Source organism: Lactuca saligna, chromosome 5 (assembly GCF_052625555.1).
Source record: "Lactuca saligna cultivar CGN05327 chromosome 5, ASM5262555v1, whole genome shotgun sequence".
Taxonomy (NCBI): Eukaryota; Viridiplantae; Streptophyta; class Magnoliopsida; order Asterales; family Asteraceae; genus Lactuca; species Lactuca saligna.
Genome location: NC_136421.1, coordinates 187,239,051 through 187,258,800, shown reverse-complemented (window position 1 = coordinate 187,258,800; position 19,750 = coordinate 187,239,051). Strand labels below are relative to the sequence as shown.

Here is a 19,750-nt window from a genome sequence, read left to right as displayed (position 1 = left end):
AATCGGTTTGCTTTAATTTCATTTTCTTGGTATTACACGGGTTTCAAAAATGGCAAACATGACACATGATAGGAGGGGAAGGGAAAGAAACGAGGGTTGGGGTTGGGTCAAGTGGGCCTATCTAGAAATACATAAATAATAGAATTAATTAAAAAAAAGATATTTATAAGGATACAATAATCTTTTTAGTTGAGACATGGACCAATCGTCCAATAAAAACAAATTATAGGGATGATCCGAGTTAAAAAAAAATTAGAGACTAAACACATATATTACCTCAAACCATAGCGACCATTTGGTGTAATTTACTCAATTATTTATAGTCAATATATATACTCGTCACAATTCTCAATATGTTCCATACCATTACCTTTGGTGATCAAGGTTATTTACATTTTATTTAAGGTATCTTGATCTTTTTTGGAAATAGGATTATGGTTTGCACTTTGATATTAGTGAAATAGAATATTAGTCTGATTTTGGTGAAATAGAATATTAACTATACAATGACACCAAGTTTATGAGTTGATATTTTAAAGTAGAATATTAGTCTGATTTTATGGTCACATGAATTTGATATTTTAAAGTAAATGTGTTTAATGATATTTTTATATGATTTTCTAACAAATATATTTCCACAAGACTTTGTACTGTATAATGACTTTATTGTTATCGATTTATATTATCATATCTGAAAATGATTGGCTCGACAAGCTTTTTACATTTACGTTTTTCCATGTATAATCACTCAAATATTGTGTTAGAATGTTAAATATTGCTTTTTAAAGTGTTAACCATGTAATGAGTTTCGACTAATACGTATATAATCACCATAGTTATAAATTTGTTTCATTTAAAAAATTCTAATTTTGATTTACTAAAAATCCATATTAGACACATATGTCCACCCACATACCTTTCTTTCTAATTAATATGCGAGTATTATTTTTATTAGCCGGCATATACTGAAAATTATATATAATTCTTATATGAGTATTAATTTGATTATATTTCTTGTCATTTTGTATTTTATCATGGAAGAAAATATATTACTATATGCATATTACTTTGATTATGTTTATAATAATATTAACATTTCATCATAAATATTATTTATGACTAATTTTTATATGTTCTCAATAGAAGAGAATTTATTCATATTGATATGTTTATATTCATATTTAATAACCCCCATAATAAATATTCTCTGAAGAAAATTTATGTCATTGTTATTGTGATAGCACAATTTTATTTGAATATATTATTTTTCATATAAAGGTTCATAACTATTTCCTACTTTATTCGTGTGTTTATCTTTAACGTTTGATGTCAACCTTTTGTAGATGAAAGATTGAAAAGTTTGAAGACGAAGACAATTACTAGATCATTGAATCAAAAAGAAAGTGTTAAATTGTGTCAAATTTGTAACCATGATTCAAGTTATGTCAAATTTGCAACGATGATTCAAGAAACCATATGCAATGTATTTGTTAGTTGGAATTGTATTTAACAAAGTTGTCTTGTTAATGGAAATTTTAATTGGAATTTGTTAGTTTGTATATTCACTTCAAGTTTTATAAAATTGTTATGTTTTGGATATTCTAATATGAATATGTACTTTTCATATGTTTTTAGTATATAATATACTTTTTATAGAATAATAAGTAAAACACCAATTAAGAGTTCTAAAAAATGTTATTTGGATCATGGTGACATGGTAAGATAAGTGGAAGATATGGTGAATAACATATTGACTCATGTTCAAATCTTGACACTACTCGGCCTCTGTTGCCCTGGAGGTTCGTCTGCAACAACTCCAGGTCATGAATCATAGTCTCATGTTTGCAACGGGGTTGACAGTACGAGAAAGCTAGCCTGAAACCCTTGTTAGAGAAGTTCTTTTTTCCCGAAAGAAAGAATTCTAAAAAATGTTGTGAATAAATATTTATATTTTGGATATTCTAATATGTAGTTTTAATACGTTTTTTTAATATATAATAATATCTTATTTATCTCGTTATACTAATAAAAGATTATTTCTTTTGTCATATGTCATCATATTAAGTCTCCTAATTAATGTTATGTTACTTGTCAATCTATTGATTCTCTATTTTAAATTTTAATTTTCTCACTCTAATTACATTAAATTAATTTACAATAAAAAAATTAAATTAAATTAATAAAGATTATAAGATGATATAATTTTATGAATTTTTATTTAAATCAACGATTATAATTTATATAATTAAAAATATATCTCTTAATTAATAATTTATTTAAAATAATTAATTAATAGTTTTGAGTTTTTACTATGAAAGTTTAATTAATTTTATAACTGTGGTTTCACGGATTATAAACTAGTAGAATAATAAACAAAACATCAATTAAAGATCCTAATTAATCCTACAAATCTGCAATCAATGTTGATACGAATTTTAAAATTTTGAAATTCTATAATACCATGTTTAATGATTTTTAAATAAAACAATTAAATACTTAAGTTCAAATCCTGACACCATTCGGCCCCTGTGGTCATATATGTTCATCTGGTGACTGCTGACACTATTCAACCCTGTTTATATAATTATTCAGGTCTAACATTATACACTTCCATTATATACATAATGGAAGAGTGTAAAAGTGATAATTCCATTATATATCTAATAATGGAAGAGTGTAAAAGTGATTTTGGCCGAGGTTTGTATCTTCTTGTATGTCTAAAGAAAATATCAAAATACACATTATGTCGATAAAAACCACAAATCATTTCTAATTTCCTGTTCATCATTAAAGATGATAAAGTTGAAATTCGTCCATAACAAAGAAAAATGGGCAATTACTAATCTAGCAAAATTAAGGAAGTGATTAACAATTTTTAGCCAAAAATTTGGATTTGTCCTAAACTAGCCCACGAAACCGTAGGTGGTTAAAATGGCCTACTGTTTCGCCCATTTACCTACTGTTTTGATTTTAGTATATAAAGATTTTTTTTTTCATTTTTCACTATGAAACTGTAGACGAAAAAATGGTCTATTGTTTCCTCTGAAAAATCTACTGTTTCCCAAAGAGTAGATTAAAAATGATCTACTGTTTCGTCTAAAAACCTACGGTTTTGGGTTTTTTTTGGGTATGTGACTACTAATTCATGTATTTTGACTATTATATCGTACCTACTATATATTAAAAGAAAAATCTCTTTTAGAGTAAAAGTGAGTGTATTTTTTAATCTTAAAAAAAAAAAAAACAAACAAACAAACAAACAAAAAAACAAAACCGCTTTTGGACGAAACAGTATATTATTTTTAATCTACTCTTTGGGAAACAGTAGACTTCTCAGAGAAAACAATAGACCATTTTTTCGTCGACAGTTTCGTAGTGAAAAATGAAAAAATAAAATTATATACTAAAATCAAAACAGTAGGTCATTTTAACCACCTACGGTTTCGTAGGCTAGTTTAAAACAAATCCTAATTTTTCGTTAAAAAGTGAGAAATCATTAATGAATTTGGTTGAATTTGGTTAGATTATTAATTTTCCAAAGTAAAAAACAACAAAACAAAAAGAAAAGGCGGTCACCTCAAAAGATAAACCAAACAATATTAGAAAGACAAAATTGCAAAAATGTCCTGTGATATGCATTTTTTGGGGTTTTAGTCCAAACCTCGACTTTTTTGGATTGGTGATCCTTATGAGCTGATTTGCTTGTAATTTTGGTCCCTCGAAAAACTGAAAAGACTAAAATACCCTTGAAGTATTTCTTTTTCATTTTTCTTTCATTTTTTTTTTATCTATTTTTACAATTAAAAAAATTAAGAAAACTCCCTCTCCCTCCCTCTCTCTCTCTCTCTCTCTCTCTCTCTCTCTCGTTGAACCACCACCAGAGGTGGAAACCGGCCGTCGGAAAAGTGCAGCAGCCCTCCTCTACCTTTTTCTCTTGTCAACTAATAACCCCAACACCATCTTCTACATGGGTACTTTCTCCGTCGCTCTGAAAGCTGCCAAAGATGAAGAACAAGCCACGAAGGGCTCGTCGGAGACACCAACTGCCACCTCTACCCCGTCTCTTCCATTCGTCAAGTAAGCACCTCCGACACCCCACTAGAATTGTTTTCCATTACAGCCTTCACCCCCCCCCCCCCCTATTTGTTTCCGGCAACGAGGACTCGACTCCTCCTTCTTGTCGAACGGAACAAACCAAACACCACCTGAGAATTGCCACTCCTGCCATTTCCGTTTGTGATTTTCGTCAGATCAGAAAAACAGCCAAGGGAAGTCGCCGCCTCTTTTCCTTCACTAATCGTTACCGGAGGTCGATGTCCGCCCCTCCTCGCGATTTCATCAGCCACTCCGATGTCAATGTTGCTGCCGATTTGTTTCCTCTTCCCCCGATCAGATGAAGACGCACTCCCTTTCGATTGTTCGTATGTGTTAAAGTGTAAATCTATAAATTGATTTCCAAATACGAAACGAAAAATAATTCCTGCCCAAAAATATAAACCCATGTGAATCATTTTCCAAATTTTATGTGTGTATGTGTTGAAGAACTTGTGTATTTTGAAGAACAAGATAAACGATTGTGTGTTCAGGAGAGAGAGAGAGAGAATGGGGTGTGGGCCCCACTTTATTATCAATAAAACATCAAATTAAATAGAAAAAAATATAAAAAATATATTAAGAGGTCAATTTAGTCATTTCAATTTCAATTTTCGGAGGGACATTTTTACATACAAACTAGTCCAAAATGACCACAAATCCAAAAAAGTCGTGATTTGGACTAAAACCCCAAAAAAATACATACCACAAGACCATTTTTGCAATTTTGTCTATTAGAAATTTAATTAACGTCACCAAAGAAGATCAAAGAAAATAAGAATTTTAATTCAAAATTCAGAAAACATGACAAACAAACAATTTAGGTATTATCAAATGTTAAGTGATGTGATTTAAGCATCATCGATTTGGTAAAAAAATATAAGTGTAACTTCTTTTGATTAAAGATTAATAACTAGAACTAGTCAGTAGCCACACATCATACAAAAACTCAATTTGCCGATAAATGAATTACAATTTACTCGGTACAAAAAATTCAATTCATCAATAACTATGACCAAAACCGCTAAAAAAATAGCATATCATACCCATAGTATCAAATCCCATCAGTCAATAATTCCATCACTACTATTGAAATGCCTCCTTTTATCACTAGGCAGATATACGCATGTTATTTCATTGATAAAAGTTCAACATCTTTCTTTTGCCACTAGATCATCTGAAGGTGCAGATCAGCCGCCTGTTGGGCAAGCTCCACCACCATAGCCTCATCAAAGAACTTATTGATGCTCACATCCTCGCTCATTCCCTATCAAAAAAAATATATATATATTTTAATATATATAGGGGTATTTTGGTCTTTTAAACAAAAATAAAATACCTTCCTACGCCTTGTTTTGACCATAAATTCACGTGCAAGGTACTGAATGGGTGCAGGCTCCAGTGGTCTTAACACAATGCTTTTGTCGAGTGGATCACCAGGAACAATTGCCCAGTGATCGAAAGCTGAAAGGGCAAATGCTTGACCTTGGGTATGATACCTTAAGTCTGTCTCAAAACCAAATGACTCGATTACAGGTAAAAACGCCTGAAAATTCAAAAATAATATATATTAAGTTGAAGTTAGAAGAAACAAGATAGAACCAATTGTTATCATTGTAGATTTAAAATACTGACCTTCACTATATAGGCTGGAGTTCCTGGTTGGGGTACATCAGCAGTTATATGTCCACGTCTACGAGATAACACCGTGTATATAGCAGGAACACAATCTATAGGTGTTTGAATCTGAAATTTAAATTTAAATTTAAATATAGGGAAAAGCAAATATATCCTATGTGGGCCCATCTGTTATGTAGGAAGGACATGACAAGATAAAACAGGTTGTACTACTGCATTTGGCATGCATTGGACTATGACTGATGTCAAAAGGACAAAAATTCTCAAAGGTGGGACAGAGACTCGCTCTCGATCTCTCATCTGTGCAAAAAGACGTAAATCGTCATCGTCTAAAATATCCCTAAAAAGCTCCTCCGGTCCCGTCCAGGTAAATAAAAGCAGCCTAAGGCTGGCTGCGTTTGTTACACGGGATAGGACAAGCTTTCTAGGGATATTTATTTAGACAATGATGAGGGACGAGAAGGGCATTTACGTCTTTTTGCACAGATGAGAAATCGAGAACGAGTCTCTGTCCCACCTTTGAGAATTTTTGTCCTTTTGACATCAGTCCTAGTGCAATACATGCCAAATGCAGTAGTACAACTTGTTTTGTCTTGTCATGTCATAAGTAATTAATAAAATAGGCCTAAATGCTGAAGTTTATTTAAAATTTCTAGAATATTTAGCTAGATAAAATGCAAATATAATATTTATAGGTATTATTACCTCAACATAATAGACAGGCTCCATAAGGCGTGGTGTTGCCATAAGAAAAGCTGAATAGGCGACACGTCGAGCTGTTGGAATGATTTGACCGGTTCCACGGTGTAATGGCTCTGGTGCAATTCTCGCATCTACTATTTTGAATTTAACATTACGGATTGGCTCATCACAAAGTGGGCCCTCACGTGCACCCCACTGGAACCTGTTATGTTTATATTATTATATATTAGTACTAAAGTCTCGAAACAAACTAAGGTTCAATATTCCATTCATTCCAAAAACCTTATGTAACTTAACTTTCTCTTCTGTTACAAAATGATATTATTTCTACTTTCCTTATCAATCATTCACATTATCACAAGATTGTATTGCTAACAGATAAAAGATAAAAAGACCAACTTACCCTTGAACAATGGAATCCTTTACAGCATTCAACAAGCTTTTGTCAACTTCACTCGAGAGGGTATCGTCCAATAATATATTAGGACCCTGTAACATGATTAAAACGTAATTTAAAATAAAAAATATGAAATAATATATTTGGCTATTTGGTTTATATTTTTGTACCTGTTTATCGGGTCCAAAGGCCCATATAGATCTTGCAGCAAGAAGATCCCAATCATATTTGGTTTGAAAAAAGTCTCCTAATTTCTTTCTAGGCCAGTCCACACTTACAATACCATTCTCAATATCTTCTGCAAGTCCTCTCTCCAATGGCTCAGCAATCTAAACAATAAAAATAATATTAGATACAATTTTTTTATTAAAAAAAAGAGAGAGAAAAAAGATAATTCCAAAGAAAGGGTGTATAGCTTACGTACCATGGTAATTTTGTTTTTCTTGTTAGGAGTTTCAGCAAAGCATTTCATTGATGAAGACTCCACCACTGTTTCACAGAATGAAACAACTGGATCTGCCACCTGTTTGATACATAGAAATAAGTAAGGATTTGTTTGGATTGGATGTAATGGAATGACAAAAGAATGGAATGGAATTAGAAAAATGTAATGGAATGAGTCATTATATTCCATGATCATGTTTGGTAGAACTGTTCAAATGGAATGGATTTTCAAATGAATTTTTATGTTATATGTAAATACCATGTATATATTTTAAAACCACATGTAAATACAATTCATAGCTTTAACTCTACTCTAAGTATTACTTAATTAATATGAATGAATTTTTTATTTACAAAAAAAAAAAAAAAAAAAAAAAAGATAAATGCTCATTAGAGTGCAACTAAAATCATGATAGAAAGTATTAGAAAATAAAATAGTAATATAAGTAAAATTGTAAAAGTTTTTTCGTAAGAGATTTGTGCCATTAACATTAATTAAAGAAAAATGGATTATATTACATTTTTTTCATTCCATCCCACAATGGAATGAAAAAAGAAACATAATAAATGTATACTTTATTTGATTACAATTAACACATTTCTTATTTACAAAATTAAAAAAGAAACATAATAAATACTCGTTAAAACCCAAATAAAACTATAATAAAAAGTATATTCCAAGTTATTCTTAGAAAACAAAACTGTAAATTTAATCAAAATCGTAAATTATTAAAAAGGTTTTATATCATCAAAGATTACATTAACAAAAATCGATCACATTCAATTATGAAAATGGAAAGAAGCACATTCCTTCAAGAATGATCCACTTCCATTCCATTCCATAAAACAAAACAGACACTTTTTTTCATTCCAATGAAATAAACCATTCCATTCCTTTCCCAAAATATAACACTAAAAAAAAGTATAAACCAAATATTAGAAAATTAAAAATAATCAAATTACCTTAACTTCAACTTCTGAATACAATTCCCTGAGATCTTTCATAATCGAATCAAGATACAACTCTCCAGTCCCCAAAATCGTATGTTCACCAGACTCCTCAACTTTAGTAATTGCAAGTGGATAACTCTTACTAATCTTCCTCAACCCCTCCACCATTTTAGGCAACTCACTTGGATTCAAAGGCTCAGTAGCTGTTTTCACCACAGGAAGTGTATTAAACTGAAGAGCTCTAAAAATACACACATCCTCATCATATTCCACATTACAAAGTGTAGCAGTTTTCATAATCGAAGCATCAACACCTTCAATCAAAACCCACGAGCCAGGTGGCGCTTTATTAATGGGTATCCTATATCGCGCTTGATACACCCATAATTTTGTCACTTCTTTCACAGTCATATCTTCTTCATCATCTGGTGAATACCCTTCTCCAAGAACACGAACAGTTTGCCCTGTGTGAAGTTCCCCACTATAAACCCTACCAAATGCATCAAAAACACTACAATCTGATTTGGGATAGAGTTTAGTAATGTTGACCATGAGTGGACCAGATGGGTCACAACTTTCCATGGCTTTATAAATTCTTGAATCTTTGACTCCAGTGTAAATATGGTCAACCTTTCGAGGGGCAGCTTGTTTAGCAGAAGGGATGTGGTTGACCAACATGTCTGTAAATCCAGTAGCTGATCCAAAAACTGAACTACAAGCTAATCTAAGTAAGGGTCTTACATTTGATTTATATGCAGCATTGCTTAAAGTGACACCAAGTTCAGCTAAAGTTGTCTCCACACTCTTTTTATGTTCACCGATTACTTGACTGTAGATCTTGTAAAGTGGTTCTAAAATGAACTGGACAAATGACCGTTCTGCCCCTGCACTTGCGGCTTGTTTCTTTTTGAAAGCCCGAGTGGCAGGGTCGTAATAGTAATCTCCCCAAAGTCTTGAGGCGAATTTGTTGGCATCGAATGGGATTCCGTGAAGTTTGACATATAATTTGGCGAATGATTGGAGAGTGAAACACCAGCCTGCACTTCCACTAGCGAAACAGAGGTTGCCAGCTGTCGGGTCGATGACCTGGACGTTGCCAGCTGTCGATGAGACTGCTGTGATGTGGTTGTTGATGACTTCGATTGTGTGTCTTAGTTTATGGTAGGCGTCTCTAGGTGGTAGTTTGAGCTCTGTTATTAATCTGTCGACCTATATCAAGGGGTAGAATTGGAATTTCAGAAATGTATGTTACTATTATGAGTAAATAAATGCAAGTATATTGCTATTATACGTTAAGTATAAAGTAAAAAATTAAAAAGAATACCTTGTTTATCACAACTACAATAGGTAAGCGTTCTTGAATTGCATGCCTGATTGCTCTCTCTGTATTCACCTGTTGATAATCATCAATGTTAAAGAATACCAAAAATTTCATGTTTATGAGTTTATGGATGTAAAAAGTTTATATATTTATGTAAAGATCAAAGAAATGTTGTAACAGATGACTTACCATGACGCCTTCAGCAGCATCTACAATCAAAACTGCCCCATCAGCAAGCCTAAGAGCAGCAGTCATTTCATCAGAAAAGTTAACATGTCCAGGGGTATCCATGATATTACACATGTAGGATTTTGAATTGCTGTCTTCAAGAACAAGTGACATGGGAACTGCTTTAATTGATATCCTTCTCTCTTGTTCATCTACCCTTGTATCAGTGTATCTCATGTGTTTTTCACTGTTTTGATCAAAAGTTGAAATATGGTGTGTTTGCTCAACTAACATATCCATGAAAACAGTTTTCCCATGTTGTAAGTGTCCTACCAAAGCAACATTCCTAACCAAAGTGGGATTTGATGAAAGGCCTAAGAGAAATTGGGTTGACACATAGGTGGATGAATCTTTAACACCAACTTCAAACTTAATGTCTCTTACTGGTTTGATTATAGGTAGCTCAAGGGGTTGTTCATCTTCATCCATTACTAGTGTTTCCACATCTTCACCATAGACTTCTTCTGCAGTAGGGTAATACTTTTTGTCCTCTGCAAGAACAATCTGATTCTCCATATCAACATCATCGCCAGTTGTCATCCATCCATTGGGTCCAGCAGTTCCATTCTCTTCATCAGAATCGGCCCTCTCGTCTTCAGGCTTTTCTTGGAGATCTTCATCTTCATCTTCTCTATCACTCTCTTGATCAGACTCGATTTCAGGTCCAATGTAGTTTCCAAACTCATCATACAAGCTGTCATCCATCCTGCTATCACCAAAAAACTAAACAATTTCAGGATACATCAGTACCTAGCTACTGACACATGTTATGTGCTTTTTTTGTGAAATTTCTTACTTACAATGCTAACATTCTTTTAATTCCCATTATAAAGATTCACAACTATTTGTCAAAATTGCAGACTCCAATCAATTTAAAAGTAAGCTTAAAAACTAATCCGCTAAACCTCCACGACCTTTCTCTTTGGGACCGAGGGATAATATTGTTTCGATTATAGACATACACAAGTTACTGAAAAAAAACCAAAATATACACTAGATTTCACAGCGTAAATCGAGCAGTTGCATAAAGAATGAAAAGAAACACGACCTACCAGTAACTAAACTGTTAATAAAGTTTACCTATTTAGGTTTTGCTCGATGCATATACTTTAAGTAAACAAATACAAAACCGTAACAATGAGCAGAAAATGTATGTTTAAACTTCAAGGTAGAAAGAAAGCTAACCTGAAGCGTTGCCGGAGAAACTGCGAGTGGAGGGTCGGAGGAAGGGTTTCAGAGGTTAACGACAGAAGGGTTTAAACTCTGCGTGATAGTGTGGGAGAAGGGTTCAGATTTCACCCTTCGCTACGAATTCTAAAGGCGGTGTGGTCTAATTTAATAGGTTTCAATTTCGCCGCCTAATCTTTCGAATAATTCCACTTTAAACCCTATACTTTATTTAAATATTTTTGGATTGGTCTAAAAGAAGACCAAAAACAAACCTGTCTAGACGAGACCGGATCAAGACCCTCTTAACTGGTCCAAAAAAAAAAGGACCGTTACAAGACCGGACCGACCCAAGATCGATTAAAAACTAACCTGATACCAGTTTCATAAAGAAACAAAGTCAAAGTTTATATACATATTATGTTTGTGTTAATTAGTACATGTTTTTTTACACACATTATCCAATTTTTTCCTTATTTCTTTAACTAAAATTTAATGTATCATTTTTAGTAAATCTTAATTTATCATTTTCGTGTTATTCACGTAACCCTAAATTGAAACCCAAAAACTGAAAAACATCTAAACCGAACCGAAAAAGACACAGACAAAAAATTGCTAGACATGGAAAAAACGAAGAACAGGCCGAAAAATACGTGGTCCAAGATCGTTTGTAACCTGTCTGAAAAAACAAGAATTTTCCAAGACCAATTTTATAATCAAATTATCACCATTCCGATAGGCAATGTACATCTTTTAACTAAAATTGCATAAAGGTCCAATGGGCCTCCCTTAAATATCCACACGATTTTGAAGTGATAAAATAGGTAGGCCTGGACTCGTTGAACAATCAAGGAAAGGAGGGTTGAAGACACCTTTTTTTTCTTACGCGTAGATTTTACTATTTTAGGATAAATGTAATTATAATAAAATTTGAGTTTTCTCTAGAAATTATATTTAAAAGGTTTTCTGAATTCAAATATGGTTCAATAACGTTTAATTTATTTGACCTGTTTTTAGTTTAGCTAAAATAATTTTCTGTTTTCATCCATCATTGCAATCTTACTGATTTGGAGGTACTAATTTTGATTTCTACTATCAAACTTTCTTATAATTCGTCAACATTTAGGATCCTTACCCTAATTAAAATAAAATTTTGTTTGGAATCATATTGATTAGTTCTGGTTTGCAGCATGATACAGTTATATTTCAACTATTTTTTAAAAGTATATACACATTATATCATCCTACTTTGCAAGTTTGCAATAGGATCCCAATATTTGACTTTACAGGTTAGACTTTGGCCAAAAAGTTACTTCTCGATCCCTTAATCTTTGGTTTAAGCCACTGAGTTTGTTATTACACAAACAAGATTTTATAACAATAACTTTTTATTATTGTTCGTAACAAACTATGGTGACCAAGTCTATTATTGTCAATTTGTTTTAAGTTTAAATAACAAACTATGTTGATTAAATCTATTATTTTAAATTTGTTTTAAGTTTAAAGGTAATCTTCATAATCTTTAGCTTACACTACTAAGTTTGTTATTCCACAAACAAGATTTTATAACAATAATTTTGTTATTGTTCCTAACAAACTATGTTGACCAAGTCTATTATTATCAATTTGTTTTAAGTATAAATAACAAACTATGTGTACCAAGTCTATTATTGTCAATTTGTTTTAAGTTTAAATGTAATTTCCTTATGACCAAGGGTATAATTGTCAACATGAGAACACACTCTACAAATTTTAATTTCTTTAATGAATCTTATATTCTTATTTATGCAGATTATCATTCCAATTATACCGTCAATCATAAACATTTTCCAAAACAATTATATGTATATTTATCATGTTTCAATATATAGAATGTAGACATTTATGATTAATTGTTTAATAAGTAAATATTATCTTTAAATCTTTTCAAAATCATGTACCCTTATCAATTTAGAAACAATCATTTAATTTAATCTTATTAAAATGGATTTAATTAATCTATTTTTGATATATATTTTTATTTAATATAAAATCACGACACATGTTTTCCAATTATATCTCTATATTTGTTAACCAACTTTAATTTGTTATTATCTTCACCAATATTCTTTAATTTCATTATTTGCATAATCATGAAGACTGTTATAGATGCTTCAACAACTCTATTTGCTAGATGTGTTGGCAAAACCATTATTTTCATATGTTCAGCAAATGGACATTGCTTACTTTTGATTTATTACCATATCACATTAGAAAAACCTCATGATTGCAGATACGTTCATTGAAATTAATAAGATATAAGTTTTTTAGATTGTTATACTAATTATTTTAAATTAATATATACTTTTATTTTAATATTTGATATATGATATGTAGGTTAGGACATTTAATATAATTATGCCCTATAGAACATAATATAACTTTAAGATCCATTTATAGGTTAAAATCTGTGTAATAGAGGTGTTTATAACATAAATGAGCAAAAATAACAGCGTACTTTGAACGTATGTTGCTATAAATAACAAAAATTGTTCATGTTACTATATTTTGTTAATAATTTTTTTTACAGTTTTTAGAACTCAATAAAATTATATATTTTGGGACATAACCCTAAAATAACAATCGAAATTATATAGGCTTTGCTCATAACCCTAAAATAACAAAGTATACTTTGATATTAAAAAAAACAAATAATATTTAAATAATAAATTTTAAAGACGTTTGTATGGTTTTTATGCGTTCCTCCGCGTTTAACGCGAGTTATAATCTAGTTATTAATTGTTTTTGAAAATCAATAAAAAAAAGACAAAAATAATAGATTGGTCTATTTAACTCTAACTCTAACTAACTCATAATAGTAATCTACAGGGATATTAACAAATAACCACTATAAATGAAAAAATTAATAAAAATAGCTAGTGGATTACGAAAATAGTTTTTTTTTTTTTTTTTTTTGTCTATAATCGGTAATTTCAGACTTATCAACATATATAGTGTATATTTTTAGGTTGTTGTCATAAAAGTCCCTAATTTTACAAAAAAAAAACAATTATGCCCAAAGTCTTTTTTTTTTTTGCCGTAGATGTCTCTACTACCGGAAAATTGGTTCACTTTTGCCCTTTAATCAAATTTTACCTTCTAGGGTCAGTTACATTTATCATAGAAACCCTTATATTTACTTATCACCTCCTCCACCACCACCCTTTGCTACCAGCACTACCATCAGCCACACACAAATCACCACCACCACTACCGTCCATCATCCACTATCACCACCACTACCATCCATCATCCACCACCACCCAACGCCACCCTTATCCCTCAATCACAGAAACCCATCATCATACCACCATCATCTTCTCTGCTCAAACACATATGGTTTCTTAACTGAAACACAAACATACACACACATCCAATCAAGAATTCAAAAGTCAAAGAAAATTTTCAGAACAACTCAAAGAAGGAGATGATTTCAGATTCATAACTCAAACACAATTCAGAACTCAAACAAGAAGAATCCAAACACAATTCAGAAATCAAACAAGATTTTGGAAACAATATTTTTTGGTTCTTAAAACGAGATTTTGGAAACACGATTCAAAACCCAAACAACTTCTTCAATTGAATTCAGAACTCAAAGAATTCAATTTCTTTTCCCATTGATCCTCTTGCAGGAAAAAAAAAAAGCGAAAGGCCTACAACCAGAGCCAAGTAGACAGATAGCCTTGTTGGGACCGATCCACCTAAGGGGAACCAATCAATCCCCAAGCAGGTCCAAGTATTGGTGATTAGACGTAGAGTTTGCTCCTTTGCTCTAGCCTCACCTCCCCTATCGCTTACAGTTAACTGCTACTACAACTCCCAAAGAGATTTTCCTACTAAAGAAAAGTTGGTAATCACATCGAGACTGTCTTTGATTCTATCCTTTGGGCATTCCCCTTTCTGCTCTTTATAATTGACCAACTCAAACCATGAATGTGAAGTCCTACATTCCTAAACTCGACCCTTCGATACCAAATTCAGAACTCAAACATACATATACATTCAATCAAGAACCAAGCCCCACCTATTATTGGTGATCGAAATCAAAAGAGGAAAAAAAACCTTTAATCGATTTTGGAGATTGAGATTTTTTTTTTTTGATCCTGTCGATCGAAGAAGCAGACGGTGGTGGGAAAAATCGAATGGTGGTGAAGGCGGAGAGGATTTGAGAAGAAGACCAGGTGGGCTACCGACCATAGAAGGTAAAATCAAGGTAAATGGCAAAATCGAACCAATTTTCCGGTATTTGAGGCATCTGTGGCAAAAAAAACGACTTTGGGCATAACCGGTTTTTTGTGTAAAATTGGGGGCTTTTATGACAAAAACCCTATATTTTTTTTTCTTTTCACCAAAATAATTTCAGAAAAAATTGGTTTACTTGTCTGCTTATGTCCTAAATAGTTATTTAAAATTATATAATATCATCGTTTTTCAATAAAATGTCAGCATTCTAAGCCATTGTGTTGTACCTCCTTCCCATTTATTATTTTTTTAGCTTTTTGTTAGATTTTAATAAAAAAAACATTTTCTCAAAATTTCGAAATGTTCATTGATATTTGGACTGGTTCTTGAAATCTTGGAAGAGTTTTTTTTTTCCCAAATTCAAAATGATTTGAAATAAAAAACGATCCAATTGAAATAAAGAGACTAGTTTTCAAAAAAAAAAAACAAATATACAAACTTGGTAACTTTATTAAGTTAGTCATTCATAATGACTAGTTTTGTTAATATCCCTAGTTTATATGTTATGATTTGTTATTTAACATCTCTTATTGTCTTATCTTGGCACATTTAGGGTAAACCAAGCATAAATTTTAATAATGAGACGGTCGAGCTTAACGATTCCAAAGTTTAAATGCATTCCATGATGGGTGATGCATAAGAGGGTTGTGACATTTATAATGATGTCATCACACAATCATCAAATGGATCAGAGTTTGATCGTATCGTTCTTTATGGCAAAATTGAATGAAGTTCGCATGGTCGATCCAAAATAAGTCAACAAACAAAACTTATCGTTAGTGAACGAAAATTGATGTTATTTATATTTTTTAGTATTATTCAATGTTGGTTTGAAAATTTTGGTTAATTGGCTATTGCTTTCGATAGGAAAATATTTTACTAAGAAAACTTAAAATCTAGGTTACGTCAATCTATTTTATAAGCTCTATGTTTATTTTTATTTTTCTCTAAGACTGATGTGGTATTTGTTTTTTCTTGAACTCTTATGTCGGTCGACGATCAAACCTATTTTTTACTGAATACTGTTTATTTTTTAGGGAAAAAACACTATTTAAAAAAAACATTTGTAATACGTATCAGTTCTATTGAATTTAAGAAAATCAATGTTGATAAAAAAATAGCATATGAACATATTTTCCAAATCACATAGAAGTAGAAACAAATTCTAGAACAAATAAAATCCTTCTAATTGAAGCAGAAGAAAATGCAACGTCATCTCTTTTGTATGTCATATTATGCTTCTTGCTTTCTCCTTTTCTCTCTTGATCTTTCACATCTTTCTTCATACTTCACCATATCAGTCTTTCACATAACTTCGTTCAAGCTTGAGACTAGCCTTTAAAAGAAAATGGAAAAAAAAAGTTATAGTAAAGTATAGAAGCATATAAGATTATTAACAGATACCATGCCATGACCAACCCTTTTGCAATAGAAAACAATAAAGTTTGTGAATGTCCAAGGGAATCATACATGTATAAGTGTATTTCTAATTTTTAAGGACCAAATAAATAATCATCAAATACATTTCATTAATTTTGATAATGAGGTGCCAATATTATTAAATTAATAATTAGGATTATATTTATCGTTTTGTTAAAATAGCCCTACATTCTATTAATTTTAATGATATGTAACATCCATAAAACCGCAGGAAATTTAAACTTTTACAATCAACACAAATTCATAAATTGTTCACAAATCATAGTTTTCAAAACATTTCCAAACATCAGAGTCTTCCAAAATCATAAGTCATAACAAAGAGGATGTGTACGGTCACACTTTCGTCTTCCCGCTGTCATCCGAAGTACCTGAAATATAATTGTAAGCCAACGCTTAGCGAGTTACCTCAAAGTACCACATCGTAAACATAATAACAAACAACATGTATACAGAGCCTTCAGCCTGACTGTAACGCCGCACCGGCCTACAAATTATCTGGAACGCTCACAGAACCTTCAGCATGATTGGAATGCCTCACCGGGCCTTCAGCCTATCTGGACCGTTCTCTGGGACTTTGGCCTGACTAGTACGCCTCTCAGGTTTGCAGTCTATTCGGGATGCCCTGGGTCTCGTGGCCTTCAGTTTACACTGGTCCGCCTCAACCCAACCACACATACCATGTCGACATATACATAACAGATAAACATACATATAACCAGTCAACAAACAATCAGACAGATCTTACAAATCACTAAGCATAACATCATCATATATATCAGGATATCGATCTAACAGATCGTTACAGTATGATAATATACTATCACATAATAGAATATTTAATCCAATGGGTCGGTCTTGGTGCCTTCGACCCGCAAGTATAGTAAGGAAAACTCACCTCACAAACTAGACAAAAGCTAATGAGGTCTTAACTCCGAATCTCAGCTCTAACTGTTACCTATCCAACCAATTGACCAATCACAATCAAAATCCCCAAATACCCAAAATTCCCTGAGGTCAAACTTGGTCAAATTCAAAGTCAACTTGGCCAAATGAACTTAATCAACTGAGCCAACCCAGTCGAGTTACCACAGAGTGAGTACGTGGAGCGTACTCCAAATGTACGTTGGCCATACTCGCATGTTGACCACCATCGGGGTGGTTGACCTCATATGCAGGGCGTACTCCAAGTACATGGGGCGTACTCCCAAAATCCCCAAGAACTAAATAAGTGCTTAATAGCTTAAGCACTTACGTCTATTTTTCATATCCATGGCCACAATACCCTCAAGAGTCATAAAGTTTCCAACTTTATCACTTTGCATGTCCATTAAGTGCTTAACTCAACTTCTTAATCCATTAAGACCTTCTAAATGATGCATGGAGCAAAACCAACCATTTAGAACCCATTTTTATGACCCAAGACCCTTCCAAGGGTCTGAAATGATAGCTTAATGGGTCAAGAACATGCTATGTTCATGAATCATCATTTTGGGACCAAAAAGTGACTTAAAAGAGCAAAGACCTAGATCTACAAGATGGAATGGTAAACATGCAAGCTTTATACCTTCAAGACGTTGCAAACCAAGTAGAAATCCCAGGTCTAAAGTGTACCCAACACCAAGATCTTCTCACCACCTTCTTCTTTCTTCAAAACCACTCCAAAACTCACTTAAAGGCTCAAAATTTGCTCTCTCTTGCTCTAAGGTTGCTTGAGGGTCGATATCATAGAAAAAGGCTAGATAAGAATGAAATGTGAGGTCTTAAGGATGCTTAAATATGAGCCACAACACAAAAAATTCAAGTTTGCATGTTTTTCCACGTACGCCCTATGTATGAGGTGTACACCCATCTTACTAAGGTGTGCCTTAGTACGCTTAGCATACTCCTCAAGTTTCAAATTTTACCAAAATGCTACTACGGGCCCTTTTGTACTCTTTCTTATACTTAGGGACCAAAATGCAATATAATTCAGTTATAGGGTCAAATTTAGAAGTACCTCATCATCAGTACGTTACAATTCTCCCCCACTTGAACTAGACTTCTCCCTCGAAGTCGGTTGTGGCGAATAACTCAGGATAATGCTATCGTATCTCAGCCTCCGGCTTCCAGGTCTCTACTCGAAGACTCTCTAATGTTGCCAATGTACCTTTATCAAAGGTATCTCCTTGTTCCGCAGGACATTCATCTTCCTTTACAAGATAGTCACCGATCTCTCAACATAGTTCAGGCGCTCATCGAACTGAATATTATCTAGCAGAACCACTACCTCACTGTCCAACACACATTTCTGCAACTGAGAGACATGGAAAGTGTTGTGGATCTGACTGAGCTCGCTCGGAAAATCCAACTTGTAAGCTACCTTGTTAACCCTGGCAATCACCCAAAATGCCTAATAAACCAGGGACCTAACTTCCCCCTCTTCCTGAAGCATATAACACCCTTCTAGGGCGAAACATTCAGGAGCACCATATCGCTGACCTGTAACTCCAACTCTTATTGGCGCCAGTCGGCATAACTATTCTGCCGACTCTAAGCGGCTTGCAGTCTCTACATGGTCTACTGGATAAGTTCCATGATATGTGTAACACCGTGAATTTCCAAACAAAATTTTCATTTTAAAATCATATAAATCTCATAATGCATTTCACAAAATCTCATTTATTTAGTTTACAAAACACATCTCCATAATTGTTTGATTAATAATTCAGGATCCTCAAAACATAACTCTTTCTCTAGTGTGTACAATCGAGTTGGTGCCTTCCCGTGATTCTGAGAAAAACCTGAAACACATAACACATAACACAGTAAGCATGGAGCTTAGTGAGTTCCCTAAAATACCACACATATCTCAGTAGCCTCTCATGGCTATATTCAGATAAGACCCTCTGGTCAATGTGTCTCAGTAGGACCCTCCAGTCCCAAAACTCGGGTGCACCCTCCGGTCCCAACTCAATAACTCATAATAACAATAATAATACTCAACATACTTCACAAAGACATAATGTAGAATATCACAATACACAAATAAGCACATAAGACAACTCAGTCACACAAGGATACCACTCATGGTAAGTATAGTGAGAAGA

General features: G+C 32.8%; 1 protein-coding gene across 3 annotated transcripts; it reads right to left on the bottom strand.

Moving 5' to 3' along the window:
• Positions 1–4,972: 4,972 nt before the first annotated feature.
• LOC144997966 (110 kDa U5 small nuclear ribonucleoprotein component CLO) lies at positions 4,973–11,089 on the bottom strand. 3 transcript variants are annotated; one of them, XM_078957820.1, is made up of 11 exons: positions 10,959–11,089; positions 9,735–10,496; positions 9,549–9,617; positions 8,237–9,433; positions 7,254–7,352; positions 7,000–7,158; positions 6,836–6,921; positions 6,436–6,634; positions 5,728–5,838; positions 5,432–5,638; positions 4,973–5,359 (listed from the first exon to the last, which is right to left on the bottom strand). In XM_078957820.1, exons 2-11 carry the CDS (start codon positions 10,476–10,478, stop codon positions 5,261–5,263), a joined length of 2,970 nt encoding a protein of 989 aa, XP_078813946.1. In that variant the 5' UTR covers positions 10,479–10,496; positions 10,959–11,089; the 3' UTR covers positions 4,973–5,260. The 3 variants fall into 3 exon arrangements, with proteins under 3 accessions (XP_078813946.1, XP_078813947.1, XP_078813945.1); XM_078957821.1 differs by having other exon boundaries at positions 9,735–10,482; XM_078957819.1 differs by having other exon boundaries at positions 9,735–10,479.
• Between the last annotated feature and the right edge of the window lie 8,661 nt (positions 11,090–19,750).

Bases quoted from the DNA above. Each gene is read 5' to 3' on its own strand.
- LOC144997966 (XM_078957820.1), bottom strand. From the start codon at position 10,478: ATGGATGACAGCTTGTATGATGAGTTTGGAAACTACATTGGACCTGAA. The intron at 9,618-9,734 runs GTAAGTCATCTG...GATTATCAACAG, and splicing joins ATGCTGCTGAAGGCGTCATG to GTGAATACAGAGAGAGCAAT. The intron at 7,159-7,253 runs GTACGTAAGCTA...TTTATTGTTTAG, and splicing joins AGAAAAACAAAATTACCATG to ATTGCTGAGCCATTGGAGAG.